This window comes from Camelus bactrianus, chromosome 27 (assembly GCF_048773025.1).
Source record: "Camelus bactrianus isolate YW-2024 breed Bactrian camel chromosome 27, ASM4877302v1, whole genome shotgun sequence".
Classification (NCBI taxonomy): Eukaryota; Metazoa; Chordata; class Mammalia; order Artiodactyla; family Camelidae; genus Camelus; species Camelus bactrianus.
This window is the reverse complement of record NC_133565.1, coordinates 21,579,646-21,602,026: the sequence shown is the minus strand read 5'-3', so window position 1 is coordinate 21,602,026 and position 22,381 is coordinate 21,579,646. Positions and strand designations below refer to the sequence as shown.

The 22,381-nt window shown below is 50.9% G+C and overlaps 1 protein-coding gene and 1 non-coding gene across 2 annotated transcripts in view; both read left to right on the top strand.

The window, feature by feature from the left end:
- The first annotated feature begins 881 nt into the window (after window positions 1-881).
- The window catches only part of ST8SIA2 (ST8 alpha-N-acetyl-neuraminide alpha-2,8-sialyltransferase 2), a 60,519-nt gene continuing 39,019 nt past the window's right edge, over window positions 882-22,381 (top strand). Inside the window, exon 1 of the mRNA XM_074354019.1 lies at window positions 882-1,178. Within this exon, the coding sequence (XP_074210120.1) occupies window positions 1,081-1,178 (98 nt within the window). The 5' untranslated portion in view covers window positions 882-1,080. The remainder of the gene's footprint in view (window positions 1,179-22,381) is intronic.
- Window positions 21,792-21,930, top strand: LOC123619097 (small nucleolar RNA U109). The gene has a single exon (XR_006727636.1). It is a non-coding gene; the product is annotated as a small nucleolar RNA U109 (small nucleolar RNA).

Below are 22,381 nucleotides of genomic sequence, written 5' to 3'. Positions count from 1 at the left end.
TTTTGTAGGAGACCTTTCGATCAAGACAGGACTCCCGGGGTGGTGGCGGGGTGGGGGTGGCGACTGATTTTGCCAGGAGAGGGCAAGAACTGGAAAGATGAAGCCCAGCTCAGCATTAGCACCGCGAGGTCCCAGGCAGGGTGGGCTCTGAGTCTACCACTGTGGGTGGAGCCGCCACTCCAGCAGGATCCCAGGGTTCTAGCCAAGGCTGCATGACCTCAAGCAACTCAGGGAGCCTCTCCGGACCCGATCTCCTTGGGTCTATCAGTGGAGACCAAGATGACTGCCTTGGGGGTGGTTTCTCAGGGGCCGAGCATCTCGCCCACAAATTGCAATCTGCATCTCCGCCGAAGTTGGCCTGCCTTGGATGTGTCTTCTCCACTCCCCTTCCCCCACCCCACCTCCTAATTCGTCAACTGCTGAAACATCTGCCTGGCTGAAAACGCCTCTTCGCCACGCGCTGGGAGCTGTCCCCAGGTGTTGGTCTTTGTGTCGGAAAAACTTTGCGAGAAAGCGAGGGCGCTGGACAAAGAGCGAGAGAGGGAGGGCGTTTGCCAGCCAGCGGGCAACGCCAGGGCGGTGCGCGCTCTTCCCTGGGCTCAGCTTGGTACCCGGACGCACGCGGTGCCCCGAGCCCGGCCTCCCTAGGCGAAGAGTGGAAGGCTTCGGCCACATCCCAGCGCCCTCGGGAGCTGAAAGAAACCAGGAGGGAGAAGCAAAGGCGGGCGGCTGGACGTTGGAGTTGACTGCGGTGGGAGGAGGCGAGCAGAGGCGCGGAGCAAAGCTGTCAAACTGCGCGCGGAGCCCCGAGCGGGGCGGGGGAAAGGGAGGGGAGGGGAAAGGAGAGGAGGGGCGGGCGGGCGGGAGCTGAGAGGGAGCGAGCGGGCTCGCCGGGCCTGATCAACCCTTGTCTGCCGCTGTCGCCGCCGCCGCCGCTGGCCGGGACTCGCCCGGAGCGCAGGGTGTCTGCCCCGCTGCGCGCCGCGCGCCGCGCGCGGAGGCTCCGGCGCCTGTCGCTGCGCCCTCCAGCCCCAGCTGCTCGCGCCGGCCCGCGCGGGTCCCGGTGGGCGCGAACCCACCATGCAGCTGCAGTTCCGGAGCTGGATGCTGGCTGCGCTCACGCTGCTCGTGGTCTTCCTCATCTTCGCAGACATCTCGGAGATCGAAGAAGAAATCGGGTAAATAGCTGCGCCCGGGCCCGTGCCGAGCCCTGGCGGGATCTCTCCCCACCCTGATACTCCGGATTCCCCCGCACACCCGCTTTGTGTGCGCCGCGCCCCGCTGTCGCTCCGCTGGAGAGGTGGGAGACGATTTTGACCGGGGGTGGCGGTGCCCGGGGCCCGGGACCGTTTGGGGAGCGGAGGGCGGGGGCGCGGCTGCGGTGGGGAGTCCCCGGGCGAGGAGCACTGGCAGTCTCCAGCTGACCCGCGTAGGGGAGCAGACTCGCCCACCCGGCCCCCCTTTTCCCCGCGCGTCCGCGCGCGTTGTCGCCGGGGTCGAGGGAGGGCGCCGGGGAGTGTCTGGGGCGGGCGGAGGGGCCGAGAGTGGAGGAGGCAGGAGTTTCTTTGTCTCCGGCTCGGCCGCTTTCTCGCCTTGGCAAAGTGGGCAGGGGGCGCGCGGGGATCTCTGCGCTGGGGGAGGGGATCCCCGGGCTGGAGCGGACGGAGAGGGATCTTTACGGGTTCTCGGGAAGGGGAGTGTCCCCAGTACAAACAGATACGCACACGAGCCTCCCGCTGTCTCGGGAGCCCAGCCTTGGGGCGCGGGCTGGCACCGCCAGAGGCGGAGCGCGCAGGGGTGAGCTGAGATCCCTTCCCCACCCTCGCCTGGCTCAGGACGCTCAGATAACCCTGCGGCGCCCACTGTGCCCCCGGGTTCCCATGCGCTTTCCGCTCGGAGACAGAGACCTTTCGGGAAAGTCTGTACCGCCGCCCGCTGGTCTTTGGGGTCCCCAGGCAGGCAGTCTCGCCTCGCTTTTCTCCGGATCTCTCCAGGGGCGGGACCGCGAGCCCCTGCCCGGGCGGGACTTCCAGGAGGCGCAATTGCTGCATGGGACGCACCCGCTGTGGGTCTCGGAGGCTGAGACTCGCGCCCAGCAGCCCCCGGCACGCGGGGTGGGCCCCTCTCGGCTTCCGCGCCACAAAGAGCCTCCAACCGGCGGTGGGCAGGTGAGGAGGCAGCCAGGGTTCCGAGAGACCCTGTGGCCCTAGAAGAAAGTGAGGTCACGGAGTGGGCACAATGTCCCTTCCTCCGTGGGGCTAGTAAGGATGCAGGCTCCCTCCGCTAGCCCTGCGCTGCGTGCGCCCCTCCTTTGTCCCATTTGTTATTTCATTCACTATCAGCGCGAGTTAAGGGCCTGGCTTAGCTGACAGGTCCCTCAAAAGGGAAATGCCAGTCCTGGTCCCGGATGCCCAGGCCCTCAGCACTCAAAGCTGGGGCAGGCGCCACTTCCTGCTCGCTCCGTTTCTGCCTGCCCCTTCCCATCTTGGCAACCCCAGAATTCCTTCTGTAAACTCCACTGCTATTCAGGAACACCTTTCTCTGCCTCTTCCTCTTCCTCCTCCTCCTCGGTTTCCCCAAGAGCTTAGAAAACTTTCACAAATACTGTTCAGTTAATGCACGACGTGCTTCCACGCGGAGATGAAACACTTCTTTCCGGAGCTGTTCGCCTCAAAAACATGGATGGGAAAGGAAATCGAAAAGGACAAGTCTTGGGGTGATGGAGGACGCAGTGGGGAGGGCCTTCCTCTCCGCTCCTCCACTCTCCTCCCAGATGTGGGCACTGCCTGGCCCGACCACGTGCTGACCTTGCCTGGGAGGGAAGGACCAGCAGCTGCCCATTGTTCTGCTGTGAAAACATAAGTGCTGTACCCATTCAGGCATCCCTGGCTTGTCTGCTGACTGAACTTTTACCCAATTTCTTCTACATGTCAGGGACTTTAAATTTTTAAAATGCAATCAGGTAATCACTTTGCATGTAATGCTGCACTTTCCAGCCAAATGCATTGTAAAACCCCCACTCCCCACATTAGATTGTTCCACCAGGGTATCGAAAAATAAGCTTCAAGGCCTGCGCTAAGAAGGGTACTTACATATATGTTTAAAACCCAGGGCTCTTCTGCTGTGAATGTGTTCCCTGAGACCTATTTCACTGAGGAAGGGGTGGGGGTCCCTGCTTGGGCCACTCCTGGGAAAAATAATCAAACTAGTCAAATGTGTTACCTTGTGTGGCATTACCCTTCCCTCTGGTGCCCCTGTCCTCAGGCTGACCCCAGGATTGACCAGTCCTGACCCCAGGCTGAGACACCCTTCTCCCTTAGCCCCTCCTCCAGTCCCACCCACAGTCTGCCCCTCACATGTTTAGCTCATCTGGGATTTGCCATGACTGGGGGACGAAGGACATGGGGCAGATGACCAGAATCCCGACAGCCCCCTGTGTCTGCTTACAAGCCAAGTTTCAAGCTCAGTCACTTATTTAATCCTTGGAACCAACTTCGTGCAGCCAGCAGGGGCTCAGTGCGGTAGGTGCCCTGGCGCAGTGGCCAGTGAGGGGCGCCTGGAGTAGGACTCTTGTTCTCACCGTGTGCCTTGCCTCTCCAGGAGACCTGGAATCATACTCAAGACCATGATGCTAGTGCACCAGCCCTGCCCACCCTTCCCCTAACTTGATATCGACCTGTGCTGGGGAAGGTTGCAAATTACCTGCCAGTGTCAGTCCTTGGGAGAAAACGATGTTTCTGTAAAAGGATGGCTGTTTCTGGAAGGCAATGATGGGACCTTGTGATCTATTAGGAAGGGAGGAAAGAAGGAAGAAATCTCTTTTTGGAGTAAAATTTCCTTGGATTGAGGAATGAGAAGTATAAGAGGAAAGACAATTCCATGTATATTGTCTGGAGAGGCAAAACTGAGATACACTTTTGTTAAGGTCTTGATTTTCTTTCCTATAAAATGAGGCGTTTGATGTCGTGGTCTCAGAGATCCTGTCTTGCCCTAGGAATCATATAACAGGTTGTGAAGGGCAGGCTTCCTTCCAGGGCTATTTCCTAAGAGACATGTCATGTCTCTGTTCCTAAATGATGATTTTCAAAGTTCCATTTCTAACTTGCTTGCTTGGGGAAATGCCTCCCTGGGGCTGAACAAGAAAAAAAAGTGTAGAAAGATGAGTTCTCTGCAAAGCACTCAGAGAGTGAATTCAAATTCTAAATCAGAGATTGGGTGGAGCTTTGGTAAAACAGCCCCCATCAACTCATGCAGCACCCCAAATTTTAGAGTCAGTTAGAGCAAGTTGTAAGCTAAAATCTTTTTCTGATTGTCCCCTGGGCTTTAGCCTTGAGTATAACCTCCAAGAGAGAAGTGTGGGCAAGTCTGTCTTGCCCACCGTGGTGCCCCCAGAACTTGACACACAGAAGACATTCGAGAAACACCTATTGAATGAATATCCTTCTGGGGTCTGGCCCAGTGATGGACACGCTTGGCATCCTTGGGCAAGGCTGACACTCACAGAGCCTTCAGATGGGAAGGGAGTGTAAGTCTCCCCCTAAGGAACCTCCTCTGTTTTTACAATTTAGATAAATTTGACCCTGAGAAGTAACAACACTTATCCAAGATCACACCCTGGCTCGTTAGGGACCAAAAAGCCTGCACATGTCTCCTCATTTGTAAGCCAACTCCCCAAATGAGGTCCTCTAACTATAAAAGAGTTACAGAACTCTGATTAAGGAGGATGTAACTGGTAATAATAACAGAAATCATGGCCATGGTGAAGATGAGGATGATGATGGTTAACATTTATTAACTTATTGAGTGCTTGCTATGAACTGAAGGCTATTCCAAGCTCCTCATAGACATTAAGACGTGTCATTGTCATGGCAACCCAGTGATCACCTACGAATGGCACCACCTCTGGTCCCATCAAGTTCAATGCGATGCTAGAGGACAGAATGGCGCTATCCCCTGGTTTAGCCAGACAGGTTCACCTGCCATGGGCCTGAGCATCCTAGACTCATAGGTGGGGCCTTGGGCTAAAGCTTCTGAAGGTGGAGAACTCCCATTCCATTGCAAACCTGATTCTGATGTCAGCTGAAAGCACCTTCCCCGCTTCTACATGCCATATGATTGGGTATCCAGAAGTCTGGACTAGGGCTGAAAGTAAGGATACTTAACAGGCGATCCCTCTCAGGCACTGACCTATCAGAATGGACATCTGACTGGTCAGAACGGATGCCACCTAGTACACCATGGCCAGGGCTCCTGGTGCACCCCAGTCAAACATCAGACTCTGTCTAGAAAAGCGATGGATAAGGAGAAGCTAGCTCTGACCATCAGATTTGTGAGCAGGAAGCTACTGCCATCAGTTAAGGGTGAAGTGAGGTGCACCTTTTAATGAATGAGTCCAGGTGGATGTGAAAGAAAATGACCTTGAGGACTTGCAGTCCAGGTACTCTGTAAGCAACACGTATTTGCTTAAGATGATGCAACCTTTTTATGCCCATTCTTCTCCCCAGTCCTAGTGTACTTCACTCAAGCGTAAGCATGATTGGAGGATAAAATAGGACAGCAAGAAGGTCTGGTTTTTAACTGACTTGCTCAAGTCCTTGCTGCCAACTGTTCCTAGCTTCAAATTTAAATTGTAAATAGATATCCATCTTAGAAACCAATTCACCACTCAGGGCCTCTCTCCCCTTGTAAAGCAGGGTTGCTAGGTTTTAGGTTTTACAAATTGGGGATGTTGTAAATTGCAAATTATAAATACTTCTCAGAGAGAGGGGAATTCTATAAAGGCTCCCATTGTTTTTAGTGTGGCATACAAGGTAATACATAATCTGGTCCCTGCCTCCCTCTTCAGCCTCCCTGGGCTCCAGCCATTCTGTATTGCCCACAGTTCCCTGGTATGTATCTTGATTTTATGCCTCTGTGCCTTTGCACATGCTCTTACTCCTTTCTGGAACAACCTCCTTGCACACCCTGTTCTTCCTGACCCCCATCCCATCCTTCTGTCCTTCCCCTGACTCCTCCTTCAAGGCTAAGGGCTAGTGTCATCTTCTTTGCAAAGCATTCCAGGACCTCAGACCTTCCTTGGACAGTCTGGGATGGCTGTCCTCTGGTGTGTACACTTAGCATCCTGTCATACCAGCAGCCTATGGAGATGGACTCAATGCTTACATTTTATTTTCTCCCTTAACCCCAGCCATGTTGATAAGGATATGGTTTAGTAAATAGAGCCCATGCAGTATTTTTGGAATGAACAAACTTAGGCCTGGCACACGGCAAAAGTAAACACTCAGCCTCTCTGCCCCCAAAGCTCTGCACTATTCCATTGACAATTAAATACTCCTCCACTTGCTCAGAAAGCCCACTGCTTTCCCCAGCGTGGGTATCCAACATGGGGGGGCACAGCCCGGTTAAGGGCACAGTAGTCATTGTCTCAGAATGTTGGGGAGAAGATCAAGGGGAATGAAAGGACCTTTCTAGTTTGCAAAAGAGGAGGACCCAGTGGTAAGTTTCCTGCTGCCAGTTCAGATAAAAAGGAAAGCTGTAGCGCCCCACCTGCAAGCCTCTGTCCAGCTCTTTATTCTCCAGAGAGCCCTTTGTAGCCCTGCTTCTGCCAATAGTGCCAGTCCCCCAGCCACCCACCTTCTGCCTGGAGACGAAGTGCCCTCTCTGTCCATCTTTATCCCCTCCAGGGCTTCCACACTGGCATTAAGAGCAGACTTACTTGGGGCCAACTGTGTCCTTCCAAGGGATGGTCCCCAGAAAGGATGTGTTGTGTGTTTGAAACACTGAAGGAGGGAGAAAGAAATATGAAGTCAGGTCGATGTGTGTCATTTTAGAAAGATTTTCTTTATGAAGCACTTTTAAGTGGTGTCTTGATTTTCTAACACTGGTCAAACCAGGCAATCGTGATGGATCAGCCGAGACTGTGGCAGCTGCGAGGACCTTTGATGAGTTCGGGAGCCTAGCATTTCTCCGCTGCCTCAAGCAAAAGAGAGTTTGGGAGGCAGATGGAAAGACATAGTGGAAAGACTGAGGGAGGGGCAGGATGGTCAATGCCACCCCGGGAGGGGGGGTGTCAGCTGGCCACCTCCCTCCAGGGGCTGGGGACAGGTCCATCCATCCAAGAGAAGCCCCGGGGTGAGATGCTTGGGTACCATCTGTGTCTGGGGAAACTGTCCTGTGTCTGAATGACTGCTGGTCTGGGGCTTGTCCTTAAGTGTTGAGATTAGTCACTCTCCTGGGTGGCAGCTGGGCTGGTTTTAAATTCTGTCCAGTCTCCTGCAATTCGTCACTCAGCTTGGAAGCCACTCTGTGTCCTGACGGGACCTGTTTGTCCCAGCATTTTCTTAGCTTCAGCTGTCAGAGGCTTCGCAGTGGCAAAGGGAAGTGATCCAACCAGGGAGAGAGCAGTGCCCGACAAGACGTGTATCTGTATTACACGTGGCAGGGAGCAGCTCCTCCTCCGGACACTTCCAGCACTTGGAATCCTGATTCGCTGCTCTTGGAAACCCAGCATCCCGCCTTGCCGTGTGGGTGTGTGTTTGAGTTGGGAAATTGCTCTGCGAGGATGAAGCTCTTGGCTGTCACTGAGTTTCCCCAGCACTTCACTGTTACTATTGGAGGAGCCCGGAGGTACTCAGCTCTGCTTCGTGGTCCCCTTTTAAGACCCAGGACTACAATTTCTCCTCTTCCTCTTAGTCAACAGCTGGGGGTTGAAATGATCCTGAGGTCACTGTTCCCCATGCTGATCTGCAGATGGGTAGCGATCCCAAAGGAAAAAGAAAAAGGAAAAAGAAAAAGAAAAAGCACAACATAGCCATAACAGTCATGTTAGTTTCAAGTTTGCCGACTGTCATTTCCTGAGAAGATCTCTGCTATATTCTGCGATGTTCTTTTTTTTTTCTTTTGGGGATATTGATGTCTATTCTTTCCTGAAAGAGGCTGATGGTACATAGTTGTACTGTTTTTCCTAAACTGAGTCTAGTAGCCTACTTTTCTGGAAATGTTGCTGATCGTTGAAATCTAGGGTCTGAGTTTACATTGAAGAGTAATCAGAGGGCATCACTTCTGGAAACAGGGGCTCGCTCCTCACACATCTATTCTCTGTGAAGGCTGGCTCCAGCAAAGAGGAACAGCACGTCGTTTTTTTGACGTGTCTGCTGTGTGCAATACGACAGCCTAATCGCTTCATCTCTGTTTGCACCTGTAATCATCCCAGCCAAACTATGAGGTCCATGTTATTGTTATCTTCATTCTACAGATGAGAAAACTGAGGCACAGACCAGTTAAGTAACTTGGCCAGAGTCACACAGCTAGTCAGTTGCAATGTGAATCCAAGCTCCAGGGAATCAGGAGAACCATCCAAAACTGATGAACAAAATGACATCCAGTGGGGGAAATATGCATGCGCACATTTCCAAAGGATTAAGCTTGGAAACACAGTGGTCTGTGTGAGAGAGAAACTGGGAGGCAGCAGCGCTGGAGGAGAGCTCAGGAGACAGCAAGCAGGGGCCAGGCTATAATGGAATAGGGCAGCCCAGAAGATCGATGCAATTTAGGGTTGCCAGTTCCATGGCACCTTGTTTTGGAATGGTGCCCCCTACGCTGCCTTCCCTGTTTCCCCCTCCTCCAGCCCCCTTCTTGTCCCCACTGGGTCTCATCAGAGTGTCTCTGGAGCATGTTTGTTTGACCAGCTCATTACAGGAAAGACACACACCCACTGAAGGAAGAGAAAAACAACCCTAACCATTAAAGCGGGAGGAATTTTCTTCTGGGGAAAGACAGAAGGGCTAGTGCAGTCGGCTTCCTGGAACCTGGTGAGGAAGGAAGGAAGCAGGCAGGCTGGGGACGGGCTTCTGCAGGGGGACTGTACAGGCCCAGGGACCCCCTTTCCTAGGGGCTGACATTGTACAGAGAGCTCCACGGGACAGTCACATAAACCTCACAGCCACTCCGCCTATCAGCAGATGAGGAAGTGGAGGCCCAGAGAGGTGCCAGCACTTGCTAAGGTCACACAGCCAGTAACGTGGAGCTAAGATGGCAACCAGGTTTGCCTGACCCCACCACCAATGCTATTCTGAGTGACTTCTGTGTCCTGGAATCACCGGGCTGCCTGCTCCTGTTTGCCCTGCCTCCCACCTCCTGCTCTGGGCCATTTTCTGAACCACTCAGATAGTTTGCAGGGGAAGCTGGAAACACTGGAACTTCAGAAAAGACTCCCAGCAGGTCAGGTGAGCCTCCCAAACAGTATGGCAACCACGCCCTTGGGTGCAGCATTTCAGGGATTCTGAGAAGGGGGCAGGAAACCTTGGAGTCTGTCCAGTGAAGTGTGGGCGCTTGTTAGATATCCCGTCTCCGATTTCAAGAACAAGAATATTGGCTGTGCTCAGAGGAGCGATACGCAGGATTAATTCACACCTTCTTTCTTGGTAAATGCCAACGTGGCTTAAATAATGAAGCGAGGAGGCATAAGATACTTGGAGAAAATGAGCTGGTAAATTGATAGGGCGGGCGACTTTCCTTTGCGATTCTCCTGTAAGCAGCAAAGCCCCTTCTGTTACACCTCTGAGGTTCCCAAAGTTTGGGAGTTGACTTTAAGTGTCCGGGTATGGCCACCAAACCTCCAGCAGTGTCAGAATGACTCATTAGGGCTTCTTTGTAAATCTCTCCCAGCTACCAGCCTGGCACCTTCCCCTGTCTATAAGGACTGGCAAATCCTCCCTACGAGCTAGACTCACTGCTCATACCTCTGGACACTGGGCTTTATCTTTGGAGCCCCCGGGAGCTGCTGTGAGAAGACTGAGGCTCTTGTGTCTGATGAAACACTTATTACCTGTGTGACCTTCGGGCAGGTGGCTTCACCTCTCTGAGCCTCAGTTTCCTAATCTGTATAATGGAGTATTAATAATATCCACCTCACAGTGTTCTGGGGAGTAAATAAAATGTAAATGATGGAAATGGAAAATGGTGCAGCTGCTGTGGAAAATAGTATGGCAGTTCCTCCAAAAAATAAAAATAGAATTACCATCTGACCCAGCCATTCCACTTCTGAGTTATGCCTAAAAGAATCAAAAGAAAGGACTTGAACAGATATTTGTATGCCCATGTTTATAGCAGTATTATTTGCAGTAGCCAAAAAATGTCCACCAGTGGATGAATGGATAAGGAAAACGCAATGTGTACATATAATGGAATGTCAGCCTTAGGAAGGAAGGAATGTCTGACACATGCTACAACATGGATGAGCCTTGAGAACATTATACTAAATTAAATAAACCACACAAAGAACAAATATTGTATTATTTCTCTTATACATGGTAACTAGAGTATTCAAATTCATAAAGACAGAAAGTAGAATGGTAGTTGCCAGGAGCTGGGGGAATGGGGAGTTATTGTTCAGTTGGCACAGAATTTCAGTTTTGCAAGATGAGAAGAATTCTGGAGATTGGTTGCACAACCATCTGAATGTGCCTAACACTACTGAACTGTACAGTTGAAACAGTGAAGATGGCTGATTTTAGGTTATGTATATTTTTACCACAATTAAACACACACACACACAAATGGAAGCAGCCAAAAGAGTGCCTGGCAGGTGCTCAAGACACATTGATTTATTTGAAGAGTTTAGTTGTGATATTAACAAAGCAACATCAATGCATTATTTAATTCAAAAAATAATATAGTACCAAAAAGCATGGGGAGGGGGAGGGCGTAGAGGGAGAAAAAGTGGAAGGGTCTCAGACGAGAATTAAAGAAATACAAACCATTTCTTTGTTGTGAGTATATTTGGATACACTTGCTTGGAGGTGGCCCAAATTCCCAACACCTGGGATTTAGGGCTGCGGAAAGTGCAAAAATATACTTATTGTGGACACTTTGTAAACACTCGTTGGCCTGCCTTGTCTAATTTCAGGGAAGGGGCCCACAATGTCTCGTAAAAGCCTAAACTGCATGGAAGGCACAGAGTGGTGGAGGAGAGAGGCCAATGGTGCAGACAGCCCCAGACCACCCCTCCCTCCCAGATCCAGGTTCCCAGCTGCCCCTTTCCTTACCACCTGCATCAGAGTAGCCACAGTTAGTGCTTTTGGCTCAAGGATGAATCTGAACAGAGAAGAGAGTCCCAAAATGCTGAGCCCCTGAGGTCTGGTTTCCACTGGGCTGGGACCTGCTGAGATACAGCTGTCTTTCCCCTTTTAGGCTCATGCCAGACAGTTCCCATAAGACAACAGGAGAGAGCAAGTGCTGTGGTTTCCAGGGGCAGGAAGTGCCACAGCCGGGAGCTGTTACAAATGGCACTGGCCCCACCCTAGAGTTTCTGATTCAGCAGGTCTGGGGTAGAGCCTGAGAACTGACATCACTAACAAGTTCCAGGTGATGCTGATGCCTCTGGTCCTTCCGAGGACCACACTCCAAGAATCACTGGGCTAGAGCCTTGTCAATCAAAGTGTGGTTCTTGGCCCAGCAACTTGGGCAGGATCTGGAGTTTTGATAGGAATGCAAAATCTCAGGCCTCACCCCAGATCCAGACTTAATGAAATTAAGTCTGCATCGGAACAAGACCCCAGATAATTTGCATACACACTCCCTCCATTGGAGGGAATAATTGGCTTCCTGGCTTTCTGCAGAGCCCCAGCCCAAAGCAATGACTGTGGCTCATCAGACAAGGGGAAACTTGCCTGAGGACCCCTGTTGCTCATCACAGAATTGGCCCAGAGTGACCTTCAAATGGATATCATAAAAATTAATAATGGTTATAATTATAGCCATTTGCTGGATACCTGTGTGTGGGCCAGGAGTTTTTCATACAGTATTTCACACAATTATTATAAAACCCTGGAAAAACCCATTTTGTGGATAAGTAAACTGAGACTCAGGTAAAGTAACTGCTTAATAAACATTGGGGAAAAAAAAAACCCTGAATTTTGTCAAGGTCTAGCTGGCCGTTTCCCAGTTTAGCCCTGTGGGTTAGCCTGCTTCTCTCCCTTTGCCCTTCCCACAAGTGAGGCCCAAGGCATTAAGACAAGGGGAAATCTTACCCAAGGATTGAATCAATGTATTAAATGAGCGTAAGGAGGCTGCAGAGTGTCTATACCAGAAATAACCTTGACCCATGGCTGGAGCATGTGATAGAAATTTCCAGAGAAGCTGGTTAGCCAAGTACTCCTTGGCTGTATCATTAAGCCCTCTCATGATCTTGGCTAGGATGTGATCATTCACACAGCCAATGGCCCCACTTCACAGTTGGCACACGCAGTAACAGTTCTCTAGAGTTCTTGGGGTTCCTGAGTGGTTTCCGTGGCTTGCCCAGCCAACAGCAGTCTAATTCCAAACTCCATTCTCAGTTATAAAAAGCAGAGGAATTGATGGGGGAGGCCTCTAAGGGCAGTCGGAGGCGAGTCTAGGGGAGCCTTTTAAAACCAATCTGCTACTTCAGATAAAGACAGCCTCTGGGCAGGCTGGAAGCCAAGAATTTAATTGTGTTTATTTTTGCCATAACTTCCTATTTGGGGCAAGGGATATTGATATTCCATGTATAGTAGTGATACAAAGATTCCTTTTATGATAAATTCATTTATGTTTTTGAGTGAGTCGATTCAAAGAAAACTATTAAGTCAATAAGGTAATATGAGCAAAGTGACTGCAGCCGACGCAGTGACCATGTGCCAGCTTGACTTCTCCTCGTAACCAGTATCTGCCCCCTTGGCAGCAAAGCCGTGCCGACTCCTTGAAAACTTCTATAGAGAGTAAGTGAGTTAAATCTTCCCCAAAATCACCTAGTTACAGACATGCTTTCTTATGGTATGTGGGAAGTTGCCCAGTGCACAAAAGAAGACTCGTCCAATGAAACAATCTTGCGGATGACTCGAAGGGCAAGGATGATTTAGACCCTAGAGGCCCCCACCACACCCCTAGCAACACCACTAGGTAAGAACCCCCATCTTACATCTCCAGGCACCCTTTGTTTCTCCTTTGACCGCTCCTCGCGTTCTGTGTTTCTTGCCCGGTGCCTTTATTGCCTGCTAGACTGCAGCGTTAGGAGGGCTAGGAACATTTCAGATCTGTGTGGCGTGGTAGTTCCAGCTCCTTGCATGGTGCCCGGCAGACAGCAAGTGCTGATTTGGAGAACAAAGGGAGGAAAGGAAGGAGGGCAGGAAGGACGGAGTCAGCTCCTGAGAGAAGCTCAGAAAGACCCCTGCCACCTACATTCTGCAACCATTTATCCATTTCTTCCTATGGCCAAAGGAGAGAAAACATGGTGGGTTACAGGAGCTTCCGCATCATTGTCTGATTTGAAACCCACTGAATTCCATCTTGTTTATAGATGAAACCCGTTTTTCCTTTTCCCCGATTCCGTGGAGGAAGACCAGCCCACTGTTAAGGTATTCTTAGCAGGATAATTCGTGGTGCTGGACAAGCTCTGTGGCCTGGGTCCATAGAAGCCAGAGGATTGAAGGGATGTGGATGTGGCCAGAATTGGGAATCGGGGAGGCTGGTTCCAGGCAGACTGAGATCATGCTGATAACAAGGAGATTAATAAGGGTCTGCAACCTACTCTGTCCTGTAGCAGGGAGGAGGGTTTTTAAATCAGTGCTGGTCTGGCCGGCTTAATGGTACCTAATCTTACCTTTTGAAGCTGGAACATTTGAGAGTTGAGATCAACTGACATAAAATAAAGTAAAATGTGTTGACTTTTGGATTTTTGGTCTTCATCGGAGTCCCATTGTGTTGTGCTGTTTTTATTTTCTGTCTTGGAAATAGGCAGAGATTAGCCACTGGAGAAAGTCGTTCTGCCAGGACTCAGTGATGATATATTAGCTTTTGTTCTTATTTTTTTTCATCTTCCACAAGATGATTGCCCATGAGGGAAAGATCCATTTCTGTCCTGTTCATCTCCCTTATACCCAGGGCACGTCACCTGGTAAAGGCTCAGGGATTGTATCTCAAGTGCAGCATTTCAGCATAACCAGCACACACACTCTGCCGTGGACCAGGCTGCGAGAAAAGTCAGTCTGTTTCCGATTAGGTGTAGGAACAGCAGCTTTACAAGCCACTCACCGGGCCCCTGGAGGAAAGCCTCAGGAAGGCGCCCTGGTACCTGGTTTCTGTGACAGTTACTATGAGCTCTGTGTGGTCATCACCAAGTTTTGTGAGTAGAATGCATCGGATTCAGTATACACAGGTGCTCACAAGCCCTGTGCTGGGTGCTGGTGACATGTAAAGATAAACCCAGCCCAGAAAAAGTGCACGAGGAGTTTACGGTGATGGCCGAGAGAGTTCTCGCGTGATGATGAGAGATGTGTCTGGAGTGAGTGAGAGTTCGGAGATCTGGGCTTTGGTTGTGGACCTGCCACGTCAAGGGCAGGCCCTAAGCTCTCGGGGCCTCAGTTTCCCCAGCTGTAAATGAGGATTCGACAAACCCACAGATCTCCTCTAGCTCCCAAACATCACCACTGGGTGCCTTCCATGTTGGGTGAGTCCAGACTTACTGGAAATAGCTCGTCCTTTTGCTATGCCTGGAAATTCCTTGCCCTGAAATCTTAGAGCAGGGCAATAAATAGGTGCTGATCTATTTTCACCTACCACCTGCTCTACATTAAAAAGGGTGGAGGGGGAAGGCCACTCTAAGGAAAGGAGGAAGGCAAACTAACATACTGAGCATGCCACATGCCAGGCATTGCTGTAGACGCTTTGCACATCTCAACGAGGCCTCTTTTGGGGGGAGGGGAGTGGGGTTATTTATTTATTTATTTTTAGAGGAGGTACTGGGGATTGAACCCAGGACCTCCTGCATGCTAAGCATGCAGGCTACCACTTGAGCTATACCCTCCCCCTCAGCAAAGCCTCTTGATGAACTTACAAGACAGGCTCGGTAGCGTCGCCATCCTCCCAACTCTCAGTACCGCCAGCAGAATCATTCTGTTACAGCGGGATTGGTGTTCCAGATAAATTATGCTCAATTTACCATGTTTTAGAAAAGCACGTGAGTGTGTGTAATAAAATACAGGAAAGCTATCATCAGTCATAGCTCAGTTGGGGAGTTTTGGAAGCCTCCTTCCTTTGGTTGTCAGGAAGATTCATTGTCACCAACAAGCATCTCAGTCTAGTGAGAGTCCCCGTCCTCAGTGAGCCCTGCTGTGTAATAGAAACAGAAATGGCAATACTTTGTTGATGGTGCTCATGATTCAGACTATAGAAGGTCCCAAGAGGGAGTCCCCACCATGGGCGGGGGAGCAAATGAGATATTTTTCTGGAGGAGGTGAGATTAGGGTGGGTCTAGAAGGAGGGGTCCAAGACTTAGCAGCAAGAAGACTGAAGTTGGTAATCCAGATGGGAAGGATGGCCCAAGCCAGACAGTACAAGTGCCCATCAAGGAGCTGTTCCTAGCTTTGGGGCTTGGCTGGAGTGGAGGACATGGGGGTGGAGGAAAATAAGACAGAACAGAGGGTGCAGAGCCAGGAGGTCAGGGGCTGAGGGACTCACACTTGATTCCTTGGGGGTTGCTTAGGTCTACCTGGGGGTCCAAAGACCTCTGAAGAGTCTGTGATGGGTTTCAGGAGATCCATGAACCTCTTGATGTTTTAGGCATTTTTCTGGGCAAAGGATTCTCAAAGGGATCCACAAAGCTGGAGAGGAGCTGCTATGGACAGTTGGGACCCCTGGAGTGTTTGGAACAGGAATGTGCAGACAATAGGTACGTTGCTGGAAGAGGCAGAAGTGGGGAGACCACCCGGGTCCCCTATAGGAGCTGCATGGAGTGTCTGGGCTGGGAGGAGAGGGTATCAATGGCCAGGAAAAGAGAGTTAGGGAGTCTTGGTTACAGAAGAAATGGCAACCTCTGGGACTGTCACAGGTGATGGCTGGACAATGGCTGAGCCCACTGGATTCCTCTTGTCAGAATCCAGGGGGAAAACTATTCCTTAATGTCCGATGGAGAGTTTGGCTTTAAACATAATGACTTTAAGAGGATGGAGTTCATCTATGTGGGAATGAAGACATTTAAAAATCACCAATCACCAATTATTGGAGTGAAAGGACAAAGAAGCCCATTCCCCTTTGTCTTCCAAGCAAAACAGCGAAGGCCCCAGGATGGGAAGGGGCTTGTCTGTGGTCACCTAGATGGTGGCAACCATGACCAGTGTGTGAAAGAATATTTAGGAGAGAGATCAGAGCTGAGATGGAGACCCCAGTATTAAGCTTCGGTCTTTGCCCTCATTTGGGGAGGATGGTGGAAGGAGGGGCCAAGGAAGCAAAGGCCATGGAGAAGGACAAAGAACTAGGGGGAGAATCGAGACCAAAGCAGTGACCAAGAGGGCTGAGCGCCCCCTGCAGGAGGGCCATTGGCCGGGGCATCCGTGGGCTCCTGGTGACAGGAGAGCGGACTCTTTCCTTGGACTGGTGAGGTGATGCGAGATTTCAGAGAGGTCCCTAATGAAAGGGGACCCCTGATTACAGTCTGGCCTTGCTAGAGCTTTGAGAAGCAAAGAGAAGCAGGTCAAGGGCGGAGACCAGGCAGGAGGAGACTATTTTACAAATAAAGGTGTGTATTTGTAAAAATAAGGTAAAGAAACGATGAGGGGAAAGAAGGAAAGAGGAAAAGGTTGTATCAGAAAGCCACAATCTTGAGGCAAAAATGGGACTAATAAACAGAGGCGGGGAGAGGAAGAGGACGGATGAGGATTCAGAGACCATCAACGGAGTGAGAAGTGTCCAGAGACGACATGAATTTTAAAAGAGGGAAGGTTGGGAGCCACTAACGCATCAGCTCCTCTCGCCTTTGGGGCCGTGATCTGCGCAGACCGCTCTGCCTGATGCGCTTCCCACAGCCCTTTGAAGGCTGCCCCCTCATATTTTAGGGTTCTGACAAAACACCAGCCCCCAAAACAGCTCTTCCCTGCCCACTCCCAAATGTACCCTCCGTCTATAACCCTCCATCACTGTGTCTCCAGTTTTCTTCTTAGCACCACCCAGTCTTTGGGTAGGTGGTTATGACTGTGTCCTTTGCTGGAGTGTTTCCTGTATGTGTGTTCCTATCTCCAAATTTATAACTGGAGATAGTGGGTCTCCATCCCCTACTGTGACCCCAGAGTCCAGCCCAGGGCCTGTCACATAGTAGGTACTCAATTAACCCCTGCTGGTTGGGACATGGAGAAAGGAAAAGAAAGGATTTCAGCCATGATCGACTTTCTCTTCTTGGAAAACTTGAATAAGAACAATAATAAAAATAAAATTAAAATAACACCTGCCAAGCTGTTGATATGTATTCATCCTCTCTCTCACTCTTCAGTTTACTCATTTTAAGGCATGAGGAAGCTCCGTTTTAAATACTCCGCTAATGAAGATGGAGTTAGGGATCCCTCCAAAACCTGTGTTCTTTTTTGCTGCCTCATTTTTCGACAGTGTTGGCTCAAAGAAATATTTCCAGTAGGAAGACAAGAGGCTAAATCCCTTTCTCCCATCCCATCTGTGTGTCCTCTCCCCACGCCTGCCCGCAGCATCACCCAGTTCTGAATGTGCCCTGCCACACCTGCCCGGGCAGGCAAGTTTTACAAGAGGATATGATCTGTCTAGAAAGAAGGGTTAAATCTCCCATCCACCTGTCAGTCTACTGCGGTCACATGGGAAGTCAGCAGGGAAAGAATTCTCTTTGCCTTTTGATTATCCTAAACACTCAGGAGGGGGCTGGCTGTGCCCCCTCCTCCCTAGCCTTCTCCCCGGGGTGTTTTCTACAGGAATGTGATGGCAGGAGAAGTGGGGAGAGGGTGAGGCTTTGCGGGAGCCCCCAAATGCAGAGCCCTCAGTGACGACTTGAGCCGCTGTCCCCTGGACTCTGTCCAGGCAGGCCTGTGACTGTGATGCCCCTCAGGCCCCAGCCCACCCTGAGGGTCTGGACTGATGCTCAGGGCAAGAGGAAGAGCAAAAAAGGAGGGCTGCCTGTTCACCCATCTTTGTTCCTCTTCTTTGTGCTTGTTTAGAATGGAAACCAGGCTCCCAGCCTTCTGCAAAGCCTGAACTTCCTGGCAGAAGCTGCTGGCATTATTCAAAGTGTCAGGGCCGAAGTCTAGAATGAGGAGGTAGGCATCAAGTCAGAGGGACAACCCCAGGCCCCTGCACACGCCCCCCCCCGTCCTGACGTGGCTCCACACCTCCCCGTCTTAGCTCTGGCGTGTGACGTTTTGGGCATGCCTGGAGTCAGGTGTCGTGTCCCAGGTTCGATGACCACCTGGCCCTGCCCTCTGGCTTCTCTTCGGCATTTGCTCCTGTTACACTGAGTTCCAGTTTTGACTCAGCTCAGGCTTTGACCCTTACCCCACCCCCACTCCTTGCACCAAGTTCCTGATTTGGAGACCATCCTTCGGATGGAGCCGGGTTTAAATCCTGCCTCTAGCCCCCTCCCTGCTGTAAATCCTTGGCTATGATGCGTCACATCTCTAAGCAAAATGGGAATAATAAAAAGACCCACCTCATAGGGTTGTGATGGGTACAAAAGGAGAAAATCCACGGTGAGAACTTGGTCTGTGTCTGTCCCGTGGTCCGTGCTCTGGCAGGATTGAGTCTGCTGACGATCACTCCTCTGGGCTCTGTCCATCTGAGCAGAGTCCTCCTCAAGTGCCCACTCAGACACCCAATTCTGGCATCACCCTGGACGCAGCCCTGGGTGCCACCGTCCTCCCTACGCCCGTTCCTGCTCCCTCCTCCACCAGCCACAGTGGTGTTTGTGGGGTGAAGTCATTTTCCACACCCTAAACCCACAGGCTGGAGTTCATTTTTTCCACCCTGAGCACTGTCTCTGGGCTTTTCTCCAAGGCAATCAGAAAGCAGCTCACAGGGAGGACCTAAAGGGCAGACCCCCCCACCCCAGTTCCTCCCCAGAGCCTTGGGCTCCTACAGAACACGAGATGGGGAATGGGGATCGAGGCCCCAGCTGACACCGGGAGACATTAGGGCTGAGTTTCCTCCCAGAGCCAGGACTGGCTTCCTCTTACTAGTCTATCAGTCGATGATTCAATCAGCAAGCCCCAGAAAGCCGCCTCACACCATGTTACAGGGAGAACAGAGCTCCCAGACTTCCTTTCCCGGAACTTTTGTCTTCTGAATATTGGGCATGTTGCTGTGGAGAGGGTTGCGTTGGGGAGGTCAGTGCCCCTCAGTGTTCCTCTTCTGCTATGGTTGATTTCATCAATAAGCATCTTGTCAGTCATCATTGAAAGGGAACAAGAGACTAGTACCCCGTGCCACTTCCTGCACACCCTCAGGTCCTGTGGGCTTGCTGTACTTGGCATAAGAGGGCCGTCTGAGTCAGAGAAAGTCATGGAAAAAGTGACATGAGCTGAGCTTTGCTGCCTGAGTGGGGGTGGATCTAGGGATCTCAAACTCAAATGCCTCCTTCAGGCTCCAGGCAGATCACAACAATAAATGAAACAGCTCAGTGTAAGGCAATAAGGAGTGGTGTGGACTGGGTGAAAATATACTATGTACCACCCCACCCCCCAGCATGAAGCACAGCTGCTTCTCAGCTCCACCAATGACTGTGATTCAGGGTTGCCAATGCTTTGATTGTTCAAAAGAAGCCAAAATTTAGGATACTTTATAATGACTAGTCCCTTAACTTTTAACTATTGGCCTCTTATTTTTCAAAGATTCAACATTATGCAAGCCCCCCAAATACACATTCAGGGCAGATATGACCTGAGGTTGTCAAGTCATAAACTCTGAATGAAGTCAGTGGAAAATAGAATAAAGGATCCTGGAAGGAGAGCATGATGTTCAAAGGCACAGTCTTGTGATCTGACTCACACGTGCCAGAAACAGCCCATTGCTTGGTGGAGTTGGCAAGGGGATGTGTGGGAAAGGTGAAGATGAGGACAAGGAGCACCAGCTCAGAAAGGGTCTTCTGCGCTATGCTAAGGAGCCTGAACTTTACTTTGAAGATGGTGGGTCTCTGTGCAGGAACCTGGGAGAGTGTCCGGGAGGGAGCACCATGCTGCACTTTGCCTTTTGGAAAGCCGGGTCCCACGTGGGAGCTGTTGGCAAAGAATGACTCTCTGCAGAGAGGGAGCTAAGAGAGAGGCCACAGCGGTGGTCCAGAGGGAAGGCACGAGGGTGCGGCTCCTGCTGTCCTCAGGTGGTCAAGTCTGAAGGCTGGGTGATGGGAGGGTGGGGAGTGCCCACAGCATCCTGATTCTGAACGACTGGGTGGGGGCCATTCCCTGAGACAACCCTGAGAGAGAACAGGGTCAGGGTGTGAGAGCTAGTCTGAGGTCTGTGGGGGTGGGGGGGAGTGTCCAGGCTATTCTCTGATTCTGGAGCCAGGAGTGAGCCTGAAGGTACCTGGAGATATGTGGGCATAAAGATGAACAACGGCAGCTGGGGTTTCACAAGGGCTAAGGGTGAGTTCTGAGCGACCCCAACATCTAAGGGACGGTGGGGGATGGGGGGGACATGCGAGGGGGAGGCGGGGAAGAGTTTCAAAGAAAACCTGGAGAGGTATTGGCACTTGATGAAGGAGGGGGATACTGGGACCTAAGGGATATTTCAGGGTCTCACTCAGTGTCTGCAGAGCAAGGAGGACTGATGTGTCATCCATCCACTCAGGGATCAGGTCACACTACAAACATCCCATTGGGGCTCCATGCATGGGCCACACCCAGCTCTTGGCAACATGACTGTCAGATGTGCCTCTTGTGCTATTTAGCTGAGTACTTCTTTGCTGAAGAAAACGCACTGATTTCTTTTTTATTGAAGTATAGTTGATTTATGATGTTGTGTTAATTTCTAGTGTACAGCATAGTGATTCAGTTATAAATATATATATATATATATATATATATACCTTTTCATAGTCTTTTTCATTATAGGCTATTACAGGGTATTGAATATAGTTCCCTGTGCTGTACAGTAGGACCTTGTTGTTTATCTATTTTATATATAGTAGTTAGGATCTGCAAATCCCGAACTCCCAATTTATCCCTCCCCACTCCCTTCCCCACCAGTAATAAGTTTGTCTTCTATGTCTGTGATTGTGTTTCTGGCAAACACACTAATTAAATCTCAGGCAGGCCTCCCCTCTGGATGCTCCCCCCCACACACACACACACACACCATCAGACAGAGCAGCGGCAGTGGCGGGAATCATGGCTCTGCCATGGTTAACACGCTCCATGTTCTTCTGTCCACTGCTCCCTGTTTCTCCCTAACGGACGGCACTGGAGGAAGGCAGCTTCCCTGAGGACAGCAGTTCCGAGGGGGCTCAGCAGAGTTCACATGCAGCAATGGTTTCTTCTGACCCCGAAGGCAGTAGCCGTCACCTTAAGTAACGATACTGCAGCTGACAGTCATGTCTGTCCGGTGCTTCTCACTGCGGTCCCACCACAAGACCCTGCTTTGCAGAGAAGGACATTGAGACCTTGAGAGGCCAAGGGCTGCAAAGCTAGAGCCCACTGGGAGCCAGAACCCTAGCGCCGTCACTCGTGGTGCTGTTGTCCTCATTCCAGATGACAGTGACGTTCCCTGAGTGCTGACTGCTTGTCGGGGGTGGGGGGAGGGGAGGGCAGCGTTTATCCAGAATCAGCAGAGTGGGGAAGGGGACACATGAAACACCCAGAAGAAAAGTGACTTTGAAGTCCTCCCCAACCTGGGTGCCCTCCAGGGGTTTTCTCAGGAAAAGGCTGCAGCTGTGTTAACAGGGACACGGCGTCTGAGTGCAGGTCTGTCAAGAAATGAACAAAAGAGAGGGAAGAAAGGCCGGCTTAAGGTAGAGGCCTTTCAAGTCCCAGCAAGGCGGGCTCAAGACCCCCACGCAGCACGTCGGAGGGGCGATCTGCTTCTCTCTAAAGAGCACGGATTTATCCATGCCGTGTGACATGAATGAAATGAGAAGTTTTCAGGGCCGCCAAGCTCTCCATTAAGGTTTTATGGTAGTATATTTCTAATACAATTTAAAAAGCAGGAAATGACAGTCAAGGCTAACACTGTGTCTGCAGCTGGAAGCCCAGTGACTGTCAACAGTGGACACTAAGTGACTGGCCAGTGGAGGTGCTGTGGTTTGAATGTTTGTGTCTCCCCCATCCCTGAAAATTCACATATTCGAATCCTAATACCCAATGTGATGGAATTTGGAGGGAAGGGCCTTGGGGTCATGAGGTCATGAGGGTGGAGCCCTCATGAATAGGATTAGTGCCCTTATAGAAGAGGCTTCAGAGAGCTCCCCCGCCCCTTCTTCAAGGTGAGGATACAGGACATCCGGGACCCAGAAGAGGGCCCTCTCCCAGCCATGCTGGCACCCTGATTTTGCACTTCCCGCCTTCAGAACTGTGAGCTAACAATTACTACTGTTTATAAGCCTCCCAGACAACAGTATTATGTTCTGGCTGCCCAAATGGACTGAAAT